A 15589-nucleotide genomic window follows, 5' to 3' on the forward strand; every position below is an offset into this window, starting at 1 on the left:
TAAATCTATATAATATGAGTTTGACTTTTAAATTGAATAATTTAAATCAATAATTTTTTCCATAGTGTTGTAGCGACCCAGCGCAGTGACGCTACAGTTTTCAAATGTATTATGCACCAGTAACGTGACTAGGAAAGAGAAGAATCCGGCCACATATGAACATGATCTGGCCATAGGATTGATTGATTTCATCAGTTGTAAACCATAATCATCCATGTTAAGTCGAATAAACGCTTGAAATATTTCACTTTGGGTGTAAAGACTCTATATAATGTATGATTTTCACTGTTTAATTGAAGAATTTAAATTAATGAACTTTTTTGCTAAAATTCAAATTTATTGAGATAAACCTGTATAGATGAACGTGACTTGGAAAATAATTAGCCTATAAATGAACATTACACTATCCGACATCTTGGTGAACAATAATGCCGATTTTCTAAGGGAAAAAATATGGAGGATGCGGGCATCGATCCCGCTACTTCTCGCATGCTAAGCGAGCGCTCTACCATCTGAGCTAATCCCCCTGTCGTTTAACACGTAGTACTGAATTTTCATGACTCTCTAACTTTGGAATCGTGATCCTTCTTTGAACATTGAAAAAGAGTTGCCTTACTTTTTAAATTACAGCATAAGGTTAATACAATTATGACGACATTGAAATTTTTTTGTATTTCTAGTTATGAAACAAATATTGACACATAGTCAACTTGTAGATATGAACAATGCGGTAGCTCTGTGCTGTTGATTTAACATTTCCCCGAATATTGGATGTATCCCATATATGAAGGAGACTGATAAGACATGCGGCTGAACATGGCACTGAACGGCGCCTTCATTTTCTGCAGGTAAACAAATGGAGGATGCGAGCATGGATCCCGCTACTGTCCCATATGATCTTTATAAAAGGCTCAATGGGATTGAGAAGGATAAAGGCAATGGGATGAAGAGACGCCCAGTCTGCATTACCGGACACATTACATTTAAATCTACAAATAGATGCTGGAGTATCTGGGACATGTTGTAACAAGCAGTTGACAGTGCAAATGAGACGCACATTAATGAGGTCGGTCAGTTACTCTGGCTTTTTAAAAAATATTGGAGGATGCGGGCATCGATCCCGCTACTTCTCGCATGCTAAGCGAGCGCTCTACCATCTGAGCTAATCCCCCACCTGACTCTGATACCATCCGCACAGTTCCAATTTTTTTTAAGGAGGATCTTAGTGGAAGTTGGAGTTCCACTAAGTTTAACTAATAAGAAATTCCATGTTCCTGCCCAGTGTCAGTCAGAAATAAATATTATATATTTATATAGGTATATTATGTATCATTTTTACAATATACCAAAAATACTTCCTTCATATCCATGTACGAAGCTTCACACTCCTCGCTGCATAAACTACATGAGGCATGGCACCGACACCAGAGTCGGATGTAGTAGAGGAAGAAACTGTCAATTCTACCATCCTGTACTGTGCAGACACTCAGTCAAACGTCGGGTTTGTACTGTGCAGGGATGTAGGTTTGCCCACCTGCAAAACACGAAGAAATATGAATCAAATGCACCTCGACCACAGAGACAAGATCCAGCTAGACGCCATGGAGGCGATCATCCCCGCCAGATGCCTCCGCCTACAAACAGGCAGCGGGCACTGAGTGCGAGCTCAAGACCACCCCTACTAGGGACACCATCAGTCCGAGAACCAAGATCTCGATGGCAGCAAGCTCCGCCTCTCACAGCTGCTGCTCCAGAAAGATGTGCAGAAGCAAATGCTATCGACACGTCTTTTTTATCCCGACTCCCCCAGATCCTCGACCAGATGCGAGACCAGCAACAAGAGATGCAGATACAGCTGACGGAGATGAGGGCCGAACGCCAGCGACAAACCCTACCTGGACCCCCCCAGTGCCACCAACAGTTGTGGCACTACCTTCTACCTCCCATCCCCCAAGAGCAGATCCCCATGCAAATGCCTTCCCCACCGACTCAGTACATGAGCTCCAACCCTATCCTGATGAAATCCCTCCTCCAGCAGGCAATGCAGGGCTACAACACAAACCTACCTACTCAAGTCTCTACATCCTAAACAGACAAGGCTTGTCCCCAAAGGCTACCAGCCAGAGCAGATGGAAGATTCCATTCATCTCCGACACCCTACTTAACTGTCCTGATAGCTCAGTACCCTTCCTAGCAGCATCGGAATCATGGCTCAAAAGCTACATCCACGATGCACAGGTTGCCATCCCACACTACCACATCCTAAGATGCGACAGAGCGTCCAGAACAGGGGGTGGCACCATGCTGTATGTCCACGACTCCCTCCTCACATCAGATGTCCAGACCTTTGATGACGGTATCTGCCAGTCAGTTAAATGCGCTATTGAATCCATACACTACATAGTCGCATCTATCTACCGTCCTCCTACCGCAAGCCTCAAGAGCTTCTCCAAGATGATGACTCATCTCCAAACCTACCTTGACGATATCCAGAGTGAAGTCTCAACGATCTATATAACAGGCGACTTCAACTTCCCTAACATAGACTGGAAATCTATGTCGTATGCTAAATCCCTCGGCGCTGAGAGCGCTGCATCATGCGACCTACTCCTAGACTTCCTCTCCAGTAACTTCCTGTCACAGATTGTCGACTGTGGAACTCACCTCGACAACGTGCTTGACCTCGTGATCACCAACGACACCAACAGCATCATAGAAGTGTCCTCATCAAAAACCTCTCCCTCTGACCACAAACTAGTAGAGGTCAGAATGGGATACGACGTCCTTGGTAGCACTAAGACCGCTCCTCCCAAAAAGTTTGAAAGATTCTCGTTCCACTCTCTCAACATCCACGAAGCAGACACAGAAGCCCTCAAAGATCAGATGGGAGATATAAACTGGGTGGAACTATACTCCCACCGCCCCAGGGATGACCAAGGAGCATCATTTGCAGAACTCATCAGGCTCACAGTGCTCCAGCTCTGCATTATACACTGCCCCCAGAAGAACCAGCCTCAGGAGCAGACCAAAAGAAAACCTAGCCGTAACAGGTCATTATTCTACCAGAAAAGCTGCAAGATTAAAGCTCGCCTACAATGTCTGGAAACGCACCATCCAGCTTCTCCTGAACTCCAGAAGCTGAAGGACAACATCAGCCTTCTCCAGATTGACCTTCATGATACGATCCTTGAAGAGCTCCATATCAGGGAGCAAAGGGCTGTCGATACCATCAAAACTAATCAGTTTTACTCTGCCTTCAGTGACCCAGACACCCCTCAAGGTGATCCAGGTGCAACCATTGCTGACATCAACTTCACCAAAGAAGACATTGAGCTAGCGATTGATGAGCTCGACAACTACGCTGCCACAGGACATGAAGATGTCCCGGCAAAGACCCTCAAGAGCTGCAAGCATGAGATCAGTGTTCCCTTGACCATACTCTGGAAATGGTCAATGAATACTGGAGAAATCCCCCAGGACCTCAAAGCACAGTATATTACCCCGATCTACAAGAAGGGAAATAAAACTGACCCAGCCAACTACAGGCCGATCTCTCTCACATCCCATGTCACAAAGATATTTGAGCGTGTGATTAGGACCCAGTTGGTTGATTTTCTAGAGAGCAACAAACTGCTATCCCTTACCCAACATGGCTTCCGGAAGGGACGCAGCTGTCTGACCCAACTCCTACAGCACTACGACAGCATACTTCGCAACCTCAAAGAAGGCTTCGAAACCGATGTGATATACCTCGACTTCGCCAAAGCCTTCGACAAGGTGGATCACAACATCCTACTGCAGAAGCTTCACAACTACGGCATCCGAGGTAACCTCTACGAGCGTATCAAAGCCTTTCTCTCAACTAGGACTCAGACCGTGGTAGTCGACGGTCACCACTCCGATCCTAAACCTGTTATCAGCGGTGTCCCACAGGGCTCGGTACTAGGACCGATCCTGTTTATCATATATATCAACAACCTCCACAAAGTTGTTAAGAACTGCGACCCTGGTAGTTTTGCAGATGACACCAAGATCCAGAGAAAAATCAACATCTCCGAGGACGCAGAGATTGTCCAAGAAGACCTTGACAGCATAATTGAATGGTCCAAGAAGAACAACACCAGGACAAGTTCATGTTGCTTCGGTACAGGACAAACAAATCTACCATGCTTGACGAGCTTCCCTTTACATCACATCTCTCGGAGTACGCCACACCAAGTGGGCACATCCTTAAACCCCAAAAGTCTGCAAGAGATCTCGGTGTAGAACTGTCATCCGACTATAAATGGACCCCTCACATCAACAAGATGGTGGCTGGTGCTATAAAGACTGCTTCATGGGTTCTTGGAGTCTTCAAAGACCGCTCCAAACCTGTCATGCTTCAACTTTACAAGTCACTAATCCGAAGCAGGGTAGAATACTGCTGCCCCCTTTGGAACCCTGTAAAGGTGTCAGACATCCAGACAATCGAGGATGTCCAGCGCAACTTCACCCGGCGCATCGCTGGAACAGGGGACCTTGACTACTGGGAGAGACTCTCTGCGCTGAACCTTCTATCCCTGCAGCGCAGAAGAGAGAGATATATGATCATTCATGTCTGGAAGATCCTCAACGAAACCACACCCAATGACATCGGGATGCAGTTCACCGACAATATGCGGCTTGGAAAGGTCAAAATTCCCGCCTTCAACAAGCATGCTCCTCTGTCCGCTGTGAGCCTATATGACTCCTCCTTTGCTGTCCATGCTGGGAGACTATGGAACATTCTCCCCCACTCCGTGACCTCAGCAACACAGGCAGAGGTCTATAAATGTTAAAAATAGGGGAAATTCCTCCATGAAATCCCGGACAAACCTCCTGTCAAGGGATACCATACAACGCAGAATAGGAACAGCATTATAGACTGGTGAAACCAGTCCGGTGGCCTGCAGTACGTTCGGCGGCCGTGTTGATCTCAACAGAAGCAAAAAAAAAGGAAAGAAAAATATGACCATCGTATGACCCTCATCTGTCCCATTTTAGTGCGGCTCTTTTAATGGGGGCTTGAGGCCTATTACGTTAGGTTTTAACTAATAAGGACTTCCATTTTCCTGCCTAGTGTCAGTCAGAAATAAATAGGTATATTATATATAATTTCTACACTATACCAAATATATTTCTTCAGATGACCATCCTGTGGAGGATGCAGGCATCGATCCCGCTACTTCTCACATGCTAAGCCAGCCCTCTGCCATCTGATCTAATCCCCCTTTCTCACTGATGTAAAATATCCTATTTTCCTGACATATGATCTTTATAAAAGGCTCAATGGGATTGAGAAGGATAATGGCAAAAAGAGACGCCCTGTCTGCATTACTGGACACGTTACACTTAAATATAGAAGTAGATGCTGGAGTATCTGGGACATGTTGTAACATGCAGTTGACAGTGCAAACGAGACGCACATTAATGAGGTCGGTCAGTTACACTGGCCTTTTATAACATATTGGAGGATGCCGGCATCGATCCCACAACTTCTCGCATGCTAAGCGAGCGCTCTACCATCTGAGCTAATCCCCCACCTGACTCTGATACCATCCGCACGTCAGAATTTTTTTAACTAGGATCTTAGTGGAAGTTGGAGTTGGAGTTGGAGTTGATCTATCATTTATGGGAGTCGTTTGTGCTACTGTCATGTTGTTGGATTGAACATATTACTGTACTTTGAATTTTAGAAATAAACAAAAAGGTTTTTTTTCAGTTTTTCCTGAGGTTTGTCCCAATTTGTGCGGCTCTTTTAATGGGGGCTTGAGGCCTATTACGTTAGGTTTTAACTAATAAGGACTTCCATTTTCCTGCCTAGTGTCAGTCAGGAATAAATAGGTATATTACGTATCATTTTTACAATATACCAAAATTATTCCTTCAGAAGACCATCCTGTGAAGGATGCGGGCATCGATCCCGCTACTTCTCACATGCTAAGCGAGCCCTCTGCCATCTGATCTAATCCCCCTTTCTCACTGATGTAAAATATCCTATTTTGCTGACATATGATCTTTATAAAAGGCTCAATGGGATTGAGAAGGATAAAGGCAAGAAGAGACACCCTGTCTGCATTACTGGACACGGTACATTTAAATCTACAAATAGATGCTGGAGTATCTGGGACATGTTGTAACAAGCAGTTGACAGTGCAAACGAGACGCACATTAAAGAGGTCGGTCAGTTACTCTGGCTTTTTAAATGTCATTGGAGGATGCGGGCATCGATCCCGCTACTTCTCGCATGCTAAGCGAGCGCTCTACCATCTGAGCTAATCCCCCACTTGACTTTGATACCATCCACACTGTTACAATTTTTGAAGGAGGATCTTAGTGGAAGTTGGATTTGGAGTTGGAGTTGGAGTTGGAGTTGGAGTTGATCTATCATTTATGGGAGTCGTTTGTGCTGCTGTCATGTTGTTGGATTGAACATATTATTGTACTTTGAATTTTAGAAATAAACAAAACGGTTTTTTTTCAGTTTTTCCTGAGGTTTGTCCCAATTTGTGCAGCTCTTTTAATGGCGGCTTGAGGCCTATTACGATAGGTTTTAACTAATAAGGACTTCCATGTTCCTGCCTAGTGTCAGTCAGAAATAAATAGGTATATTATACATCATTTTTACAATATACCAAAAATACTTCCTTCATATGACCATCGTATGACCTTCATATGTCCCATTTTAGTGCGGCTCTTTTAATGGGGGCTTGAGGCCTATTACGTTAGGTTTTTAACTAATAAGGACTTCCATTTTCCTGCCTAGTGTCAGTCAGAAATAAATAGGTATATTATGTATAATTTTTACTACATACCAAAATTATTCCTTCAGAAGAGCATCCTGTGGAGGATGCGGGCATCGATCCCGCTACTTCTCACATGCTAAGCGAGCCCTCTGCCATCTGATCTAATCCCCCTTTCTCACTGATGTAAAATATCCTATTTTGCTGACATATGATCTTTATAAAAGGCTCAATGGGATTGAGAAGGATAAAGGCAAGAAGAGACGCCCTGTCTGCATTACTGGACACGGTACATTTAAATCTACAAATAGATGCTGGAGTATCTGGGACATGTTGTAACAAGCAGTTGACAGTGCAAACGAGACGCACATTAAAGAGGTCGGTCAGTTACTCTGGCTTTTTAAATGTCATTGGAGGATGCGGGCATCGATCCCGCTACTTCTCGCATGCTAAGCGAGCGCTCTACCATCTGAGCTAATCCCCCACTTGACTTTGATACCATCCACACTGTTACAATTTTTGAAGGAGGATCTTAGTGGAAGTTGGATTTGGAGTTGGAGTTGGAGTTGGAGTTGGAGTTGGAGTTGATCTATCATTTATGGGAGTCGTTTGTGCTGCTGTCATGTTGTTGGATTGAACATATTATTGTACTTTGAATTTTAGAAATAAACAAAACGTTTTTTTTTCAGTTTTTCCTGAGGTTTGTCCCAATTTGTGCAGCTCTTTTAATGGCGGCTTGAGGCCTATTACGATAGGTTTTAACTAATAAGGACTTCCATGTTCCTGCCTAGTGTCAGTCAGAAATAAATAGGTATATTATACATCATTTTTACAATATACCAAAAATACTTCCTTCATATGACCATCGTATGACCTTCATATGTCCCATTTTAGTGCGGCTCTTTTAATGGGGGCTTGAGGCCTATTACGTTAGGTTTTTAACTAATAAGGACTTCCATTTTCCTGCCTAGTGTCAGTCAGAAATAAATAGGTATATTATGTATAATTTTTACTACATACCAAAATTATTCCTTCAGAAGAGCAACCTGTGGAGGATGCGGGCATCGATCCCGCTACTTCTCACATGCTAAGCGAGCCCTCTGCCATCTGATCTAATCCCCCTTTCTCACTGATGTAAAATACCCTATTTTGCTGACATATGATCTTTATAAAAGGCTCAATGGGATTGAGAAGGATAAAGGCAAGAAGAGATGCACTGTCTGCATTACTGGACACATTACATTTAAATCTACAGATGCTGGAGTATCTGGGACATGTTGTAACAAGCAGTTGACAGTGCAAACGAGACGCACATTAAAGAGGTCGGTCAGTTACTCTGGCTTTTTAAAAGTCATTGGAGGATGCGGGCATCGATCCCGCTACTTCTCGCATGCTAAGCGAGCGCTCTACCATCTGAGCTAATCCCCCACATGACTCTGATACCATCCGCACCGTTACAATTTTTGAAGGAGGATCTTAGTGGAAGTTGGATTTGGAGTTGGAGTTGGAGTTGGAGTTGATCTATCATTTATGGGAGTCGTTTGTGCTGCTGTCATGTTGTTGGATTGAACATATTATTGTACTTTGAATTTTAGAAATAAACAAAACGTTATTTTTTCAGTTTTTCCTGAGGTTTGTCCCAATTTGTGCGGCTCTTTTAATGGCGGCTTGAGGCCTATTACGATAGGTTTTAACTAATAAGGACTTCCATGTTCCTGCCTAGTGTCAGTCAGAAATAAATAGGTATATTATACATCATTTTTACAATATACCAAAAATACTTCCTTCATATGACCATCGTATGACCTTCATATGTCCCATTTTAGTGCGGCTCTTTTAATGGGGGCTTGAGGCCTATTACGTTAGGTTTTTAACTAATAAGGACTTCCATTTTCCTGCCTAGTGTCAGTCAGAAATAAATAGGTATATTATGTATAATTTTTACTACATACCAAAATTATTCCTTCAGAAGAGCATCCTGTGGAGGATGCGGGCATCGATCCCGCTACTTCTCACATGCTAAGCGAGCCCTCTGCCATCTGATCTAATCCCCCTTTCTCACTGATGTAAAATATCCTATTTTGCTGACATATGATCTTTATAAAAGGCTCAATGGGATTGAGAAGGATAAAGGCAAGAAGAGACGCCCTGTCTGCATTACTGGACACATTACATTTAAATCTACAAATAGATGCTGGAGTATCTGGGACATGTTGTAACAAGCAGTTGACAGTGCAAACGAGACGCACATTAAAGAGGTCGGTCAGTTACTCTGGCTTTTTAAATGTCATTGGAGGATGCGGGCATCGATCCCGCTACTTCTCGCATGCTAAGCGAGCGCTCTACCATCTGAGCTAATCCCCCACTTGACTTTGATACCATCCACACTGTTACAATTTTTGAAGGAGGATCTTAGTGGAAGTTGGATTTGGAGTTGGAGTTGGAGTTGGAGTTGGAGTTGATCTATCATTTATGGGAGTCGTTTGTGCTGCTGTCATGTTGTTGGATTGAACATATTATTGTACTTTGAATTTTAGAAATAAACAAAACGTTTTTTTTTCAGTTTTTCCTGAGGTTTGTCCCAATTTGTGCAGCTCTTTTAATGGCGGCTTGAGGCCTATTACGATAGGTTTTAACTAATAAGGACTTCCATGTTCCTGCCTAGTGTCAGTCAGAAATAAATAGGTATATTATACATCATTTTTACAATATACCAAAAATACTTCCTTCATATGACCATCGTATGACCTTCATATGTCCCATTTTAGTGCGGCTCTTTTAATGGGGGCTTGAGGCCTATTACGTTAGGTTTTTAACTAATAAGGACTTCCATTTTCCTGCCTAGTGTCAGTCAGAAATAAATAGGTATATTATGTATAATTTTTACTACATACCAAAATTATTCCTTCAGAAGAGCATCCTGTGGAGGATGCGGGCATCGATCCCGCTACTTCTCACATGCTAAGCGAGCCCTCTGCCATCTGATCTAATCCCCCTTTCTCACTGATGTAAAATACCCTATTTTGCTGACATATGATCTTTATAAAAGGCTCAATGGGATTGAGAAGGATAAAGGCAAGAAGAGATGCACTGTCTGCATTACTGGACACATTACATTTAAATCTACAGATGCTGGAGTATCTGGGACATGTTGTAACAAGCAGTTGACAGTGCAAACGAGACGCACATTAAAGAGGTCGGTCAGTTACTCTGGCTTTTTAAAAGTCATTGGAGGATGCGGGCATCGATCCCGCTACTTCTCGCATGCTAAGCGAGCGCTCTACCATCTGAGCTAATCCCCCACAAGACTCTGATACCATCCGCACCGTTACAATTTTTGAAGGAGGATCTTAGTGGAAGTTGGATTTGGAGTTGGAGTTGGAGTTGGAGTTGATCTATCATTTATGGGAGTCGTTTGTGCTGCTGTCATGTTGTTGGATTGAACATATTATTGTACTTTGAATTTTAGAAATAAACAAAACGTTATTTTTTCAGTTTTTCCTGAGGTTTGTCCCAATTTGTGCGGCTCTTTTAATGGCGGCTTGAGGCCTATTACGATAGGTTTTAACTAATAAGGACTTCCATGTTCCTGCCTAGTGTCAGTCAGAAATAAATAGGTATATTATACATCATTTTTACAATATACCAAAAATACTTCCTTCATATGACCATCGTATGACCTTCATATGTCCCATTTTAGTGCAGCTCTTTTAATGGGGGCTTGAGGCCTATTACGTTAGGTTTTTAACTAATAAGGACTTCCATTTTCCTGCCTAGTGTCAGTCAGAAATAAATAGGTATATTATGTATAATTTTTACTACATACCAAAATTATTCCTTCAGAAGAGCATCCTGTGGAGGATGCGGGCATCGATCCCGCTACTTCTCACATGCTAAGCGAGCCCTCTGCCATCTGATCTAATCCCCCTTTCTCACTGATGTAAAATATCCTATTTTGCTGACATATGATCTTTATAAAAGGCTCAATGGGATTGAGAAGGATAAAGGCAAGAAGAGACGCCCTGTCTGCATTACTGGACACATTACATTTAAATCTACAAATAGATGCTGGAGTATCTGGGACATGTTGTAACAAGCAGTTGACAGTGCAAACGAGACGCACATAAATGAGGTCGGTCAGTTACTCTGGCCTTTTAAAATTTATTGGAGGATGCGGGCAATCCGGGCATCGATCCCGCTACTTCTCGCATGCTAAGCAAGTGCTCTACCATCTGAGCCAATCCCCCACCAGACTCTGATACTATCCGCACCCTTAGAATTTTTTTAAGTAGGATCTTAGTGGAAGTTGGAGTTTGAGTTGGAGTTGATCTATCATTTATGGGAGTCGTTTGTGCTACTGTCATGTTGTTGGATTGAACATATTATTGTACTTTGAATTTTAGAAATAAACAAAAAGGTTTTTTTTCAGTTTTTCCTGAGGTTTGTCCCAATTTGTGCGGCTCTTTTAATGGGGGCTTGAGGCCTATTACGTTAGGTTTTAACTAATAAAAAATGCAATTTTCCTGCCTAGTGTCAGTCAGAAATAAATAGGTATATTATGTATCATTTTTACAATGTACCAAAAACACTTCCTTGATATGACCATCGTATGACCTTCATATGTCCCATTTTAGTGCGGCTCTTTTAATGGGGGCTTGAGGCCTATTACGTTAGGTTTTAACTAATAAGGACTTCCATTTTCCTGCCTAGTGTCAGTCAGGAATAAATAGGTATATTACGTATCATTTTTACAATATACCAAAATTATTCCTTCAGAAGACCATCCTGTGAAGGATGCGGGCATCGATCCCGCTACTTCTCACATGCTAAGCGAGCCCTCTGCCATCTGATCTAATCCCCCTTTCTCACTGATGTAAAATATCCTATTTTGCTGACATATGATCTTTATAAAAGGCTCAATGGGATTGAGAAGGATAAAGGCAAGAAGAGACGCCCTGTCTGCATTACTGGACACATTACATTTAAATCTACAAATAGATGCTGGAGTATCTGGGACATGTTGTAACAAGCAGTTGACAGTGCAAACGAGACGCACATTAAAGAGGTCGGTCAGTTACTCTGGCTTTTTAAATGTCATTGGAGGATGCGGGCATCGATCCCGCTACTTCTCGCATGCTAAGCGAGCGCTCTACCATCTGAGCTAATCCCCCACTTGACTTTGATACCATCCACACTGTTACAATTTTTGAAGGAGGATCTTAGTGGAAGTTGGATTTGGAGTTGGAGTTGGAGTTGGAGTTGGAGTTGATCTATCATTTATGGGAGTCGTTTGTGCTGCTGTCATGTTGTTGGATTGAACATATTATTGTACTTTGAATTTTAGAAATAAACAAAACGTTTTTTTTTCAGTTTTTCCTGAGGTTTGTCCCAATTTGTGCAGCTCTTTTAATGGCGGCTTGAGGCCTATTACGATAGGTTTTAACTAATAAGGACTTCCATGTTCCTGCCTAGTGTCAGTCAGAAATAAATAGGTATATTATACATCATTTTTACAATATACCAAAAATACTTCCTTCATATGACCATCGTATGACCTTCATATGTCCCATTTTAGTGCGGCTCTTTTAATGGGGGCTTGAGGCCTATTACGTTAGGTTTTTAACTAATAAGGACTTCCATTTTCCTGCCTAGTGTCAGTCAGAAATAAATAGGTATATTATGTATAATTTTTACTACATACCAAAATTATTCCTTCAGAAGAGCATCCTGTGGAGGATGCGGGCATCGATCCCGCTACTTCTCACATGCTAAGCGAGCCCTCTGCCATCTGATCTAATCCCCCTTTCTCACTGATGTAAAATACCCTATTTTGCTGACATATGATCTTTATAAAAGGCTCAATGGGATTGAGAAGGATAAAGGCAAGAAGAGATGCACTGTCTGCATTACTGGACACATTACATTTAAATCTACAGATGCTGGAGTATCTGGGACATGTTGTAACAAGCAGTTGACAGTGCAAACGAGACGCACATTAAAGAGGTCGGTCAGTTACTCTGGCTTTTTAAAAGTCATTGGAGGATGCGGGCATCGATCCCGCTACTTCTCGCATGCTAAGCGAGCGCTCTACCATCTGAGCTAATCCCCCACATGACTCTGATACCATCCGCACCGTTACAATTTTTGAAGGAGGATCTTAGTGGAAGTTGGATTTGGAGTTGGAGTTGGAGTTGGAGTTGATCTATCATTTATGGGAGTCGTTTGTGCTGCTGTCATGTTGTTGGATTGAACATATTATTGTACTTTGAATTTTAGAAATAAACAAAACGTTATTTTTTCAGTTTTTCCTGAGGTTTGTCCCAATTTGTGCGGCTCTTTTAATGGCGGCTTGAGGCCTATTACGATAGGTTTTAACTAATAAGGACTTCCATGTTCCTGCCTAGTGTCAGTCAGAAATAAATAGGTATATTATACATCATTTTTACAATATACCAAAAATACTTCCTTCATATGACCATCGTATGACCTTCATATGTCCCATTTTAGTGCGGCTCTTTTAATGGGGGCTTGAGGCCTATTACGTTAGGTTTTTAACTAATAAGGACTTCCATTTTCCTGCCTAGTGTCAGTCAGAAATAAATAGGTATATTATGTATAATTTTTACTACATACCAAAATTATTCCTTCAGAAGAGCATCCTGTGGAGGATGCGGGCATCGATCCCGCTACTTCTCACATGCTAAGCGAGCCCTCTGCCATCTGATCTAATCCCCCTTTCTCACTGATGTAAAATATCCTATTTTGCTGACATATGATCTTTATAAAAGGCTCAATGGGATTGAGAAGGATAAAGGCAAGAAGAGACGCCCTGTCTGCATTACTGGACACATTACATTTAAATCTACAAATAGATGCTGGAGTATCTGGGACATGTTGTAACAAGCAGTTGACAGTGCAAACGAGACGCACATAAATGAGGTCGGTCAGTTACTCTGGCCTTTTAAAATTTATTGGAGGATGCGGGCAATCCGGGCATCGATCCCGCTACTTCTCGCATGCTAAGCAAGTGCTCTACCATCTGAGCCAATCCCCCACCAGACTCTGATACTATCCGCACCCTTAGAATTTTTTTAAGTAGGATCTTAGTGGAAGTTGGAGTTTGAGTTGGAGTTGATCTATCATTTATGGGAGTCGTTTGTGCTACTGTCATGTTGTTGGATTGAACATATTATTGTACTTTGAATTTTAGAAATAAACAAAAAGGTTTTTTTTCAGTTTTTCCTGAGGTTTGTCCCAATTTGTGCGGCTCTTTTAATGGGGGCTTGAGGCCTATTACGTTAGGTTTTAACTAATAAAAAATGCAATTTTCCTGCCTAGTGTCAGTCAGAAATAAATAGGTATATTATGTATCATTTTTACAATGTACCAAAAACACTTCCTTGATATGACCATCGTATGACCTTCATATGTCCCATTTTAGTGCGGCTCTTTTAATGGGGGCTTGAGGCCTATTACGTTAGGTTTTAACTAATAAGGACTTCCATTTTCCTGCCTAGTGTCAGTCAGGAATAAATAGGTATATTACGTATCATTTTTACAATATACCAAAATTATTCCTTCAGAAGACCATCCTGTGAAGGATGCGGGCATCGATCCCGCTACTTCTCACATGCTAAGCGAGCCCTCTGCCATCTGATCTAATCCCCCTTTCTCACTGATGTAAAATATCCTATTTTGCTGACATATGATCTTTATAAAAGGCTCAATGGGATTGAGAAGGATAAAGGCAAGAAGAGACGCCCTGTCTGCATTACTGGACACATTACATTTAAATCTACAAATAGATGCTGGAGTATCTGGGACATGTTGTAACAAGCAGTTGACAGTGCAAACGAGACGCACATTAAAGAGGTCGGTCAGTTACTCTGGCTTTTTAAATGTCATTGGAGGATGCGGGCATCGATCCCGCTACTTCTCGCATGCTAAGCGAGCGCTCTACCATCTGAGCTAATCCCCCACTTGACTTTGATACCATCCACACTGTTACAATTTTTGAAGGAGGATCTTAGTGGAAGTTGGATTTGGAGTTGGAGTTGGAGTTGGAGTTGGAGTTGATCTATCATTTATGGGAGTCGTTTGTGCTGCTGTCATGTTGTTGGATTGAACATATTATTGTACTTTGAATTTTAGAAATAAACAAAACGTTTTTTTTTCAGTTTTTCCTGAGGTTTGTCCCAATTTGTGCAGCTCTTTTAATGGCGGCTTGAGGCCTATTACGATAGGTTTTAACTAATAAGGACTTCCATGTTCCTGCCTAGTGTCAGTCAGAAATAAATAGGTATATTATACATCATTTTTACAATATACCAAAAATACTTCCTTCATATGACCATCGTATGACCTTCATATGTCCCATTTTAGTGCGGCTCTTTTAATGGGGGCTTGAGGCCTATTACGTTAGGTTTTTAACTAATAAGGACTTCCATTTTCCTGCCTAGTGTCAGTCAGAAATAAATAGGTATATTATGTATAATTTTTACTACATACCAAAATTATTCCTTCAGAAGAGCATCCTGTGGAGGATGCGGGCATCGATCCCGCTACTTCTCACATGCTAAGCGAGCCCTCTGCCATCTGATCTAATCCCCCTTTCTCACTGATGTAAAATACCCTATTTTGCTGACATATGATCTTTATAAAAGGCTCAATGGGATTGAGAAGGATAAAGGCAAGAAGAGATGCACTGTCTGCATTACTGGACACATTACATTTAAATCTACAGATGCTGGAGTATCTGGGACATGTTGTAACAAGCAGTTGACAGTGCAAACGAGACGCACATTAAAGAGGTCGGTCAGTTACTCTGG

General features: G+C 41.9%; 1 protein-coding gene and 10 non-coding genes across 11 annotated transcripts; 1 reads left to right on the forward strand and 10 right to left on the reverse strand.

The window, feature by feature from the left end:
• Positions 1 to 454: 454 nt before the first annotated feature.
• trnaa-agc (transfer RNA alanine (anticodon AGC)) lies at positions 455 to 527 on the reverse strand. Its single transcript has one exon. It is a non-coding gene; the product is annotated as a tRNA-Ala (tRNA).
• Positions 528 to 1099: 572 nt separating this feature from the next.
• On the reverse strand, positions 1100 to 1172 carry trnaa-agc (transfer RNA alanine (anticodon AGC)). The gene has a single exon. It is a non-coding gene; the product is annotated as a tRNA-Ala (tRNA).
• Positions 1173 to 1412: 240 nt separating this feature from the next.
• On the forward strand, positions 1413 to 4841 carry LOC132466497 (uncharacterized). Its single transcript, XM_060063748.1, is given in 4 exon segments — positions 1413 to 1520; positions 1811 to 2038; positions 2113 to 4114; positions 4117 to 4841. Coding segments are annotated over 4 exon segments (3039 nt in total). The 3' UTR covers positions 4818 to 4841.
• Positions 4842 to 6230: 1389 nt separating this feature from the next.
• On the reverse strand, positions 6231 to 6303 carry trnaa-agc (transfer RNA alanine (anticodon AGC)). Its single transcript has one exon. It is a non-coding gene; the product is annotated as a tRNA-Ala (tRNA).
• Positions 6304 to 7172: 869 nt separating this feature from the next.
• On the reverse strand, positions 7173 to 7245 carry trnaa-agc (transfer RNA alanine (anticodon AGC)). Its single transcript has one exon. It is a non-coding gene; the product is annotated as a tRNA-Ala (tRNA).
• An 871-nt stretch (positions 7246 to 8116) lies between these two features.
• Positions 8117 to 8189, reverse strand: trnaa-agc (transfer RNA alanine (anticodon AGC)). The gene has a single exon. It is a non-coding gene; the product is annotated as a tRNA-Ala (tRNA).
• An 863-nt stretch (positions 8190 to 9052) lies between these two features.
• trnaa-agc (transfer RNA alanine (anticodon AGC)) lies at positions 9053 to 9125 on the reverse strand. Its single transcript has one exon. It is a non-coding gene; the product is annotated as a tRNA-Ala (tRNA).
• An 865-nt stretch (positions 9126 to 9990) lies between these two features.
• On the reverse strand, positions 9991 to 10063 carry trnaa-agc (transfer RNA alanine (anticodon AGC)). Its single transcript has one exon. It is a non-coding gene; the product is annotated as a tRNA-Ala (tRNA).
• Positions 10064 to 11859: 1796 nt separating this feature from the next.
• trnaa-agc (transfer RNA alanine (anticodon AGC)) lies at positions 11860 to 11932 on the reverse strand. Its single transcript has one exon. It is a non-coding gene; the product is annotated as a tRNA-Ala (tRNA).
• An 865-nt stretch (positions 11933 to 12797) lies between these two features.
• Positions 12798 to 12870, reverse strand: trnaa-agc (transfer RNA alanine (anticodon AGC)). The gene has a single exon. It is a non-coding gene; the product is annotated as a tRNA-Ala (tRNA).
• A 1796-nt stretch (positions 12871 to 14666) lies between these two features.
• Positions 14667 to 14739, reverse strand: trnaa-agc (transfer RNA alanine (anticodon AGC)). The gene has a single exon. It is a non-coding gene; the product is annotated as a tRNA-Ala (tRNA).
• Positions 14740 to 15589: the final 850 nt, after the last annotated feature.

This window comes from Gadus macrocephalus, chromosome 10, assembly GCF_031168955.1.
Source record: "Gadus macrocephalus chromosome 10, ASM3116895v1".
Lineage (NCBI taxonomy): Eukaryota > Metazoa > Chordata > Actinopteri > Gadiformes > Gadidae > Gadus > Gadus macrocephalus.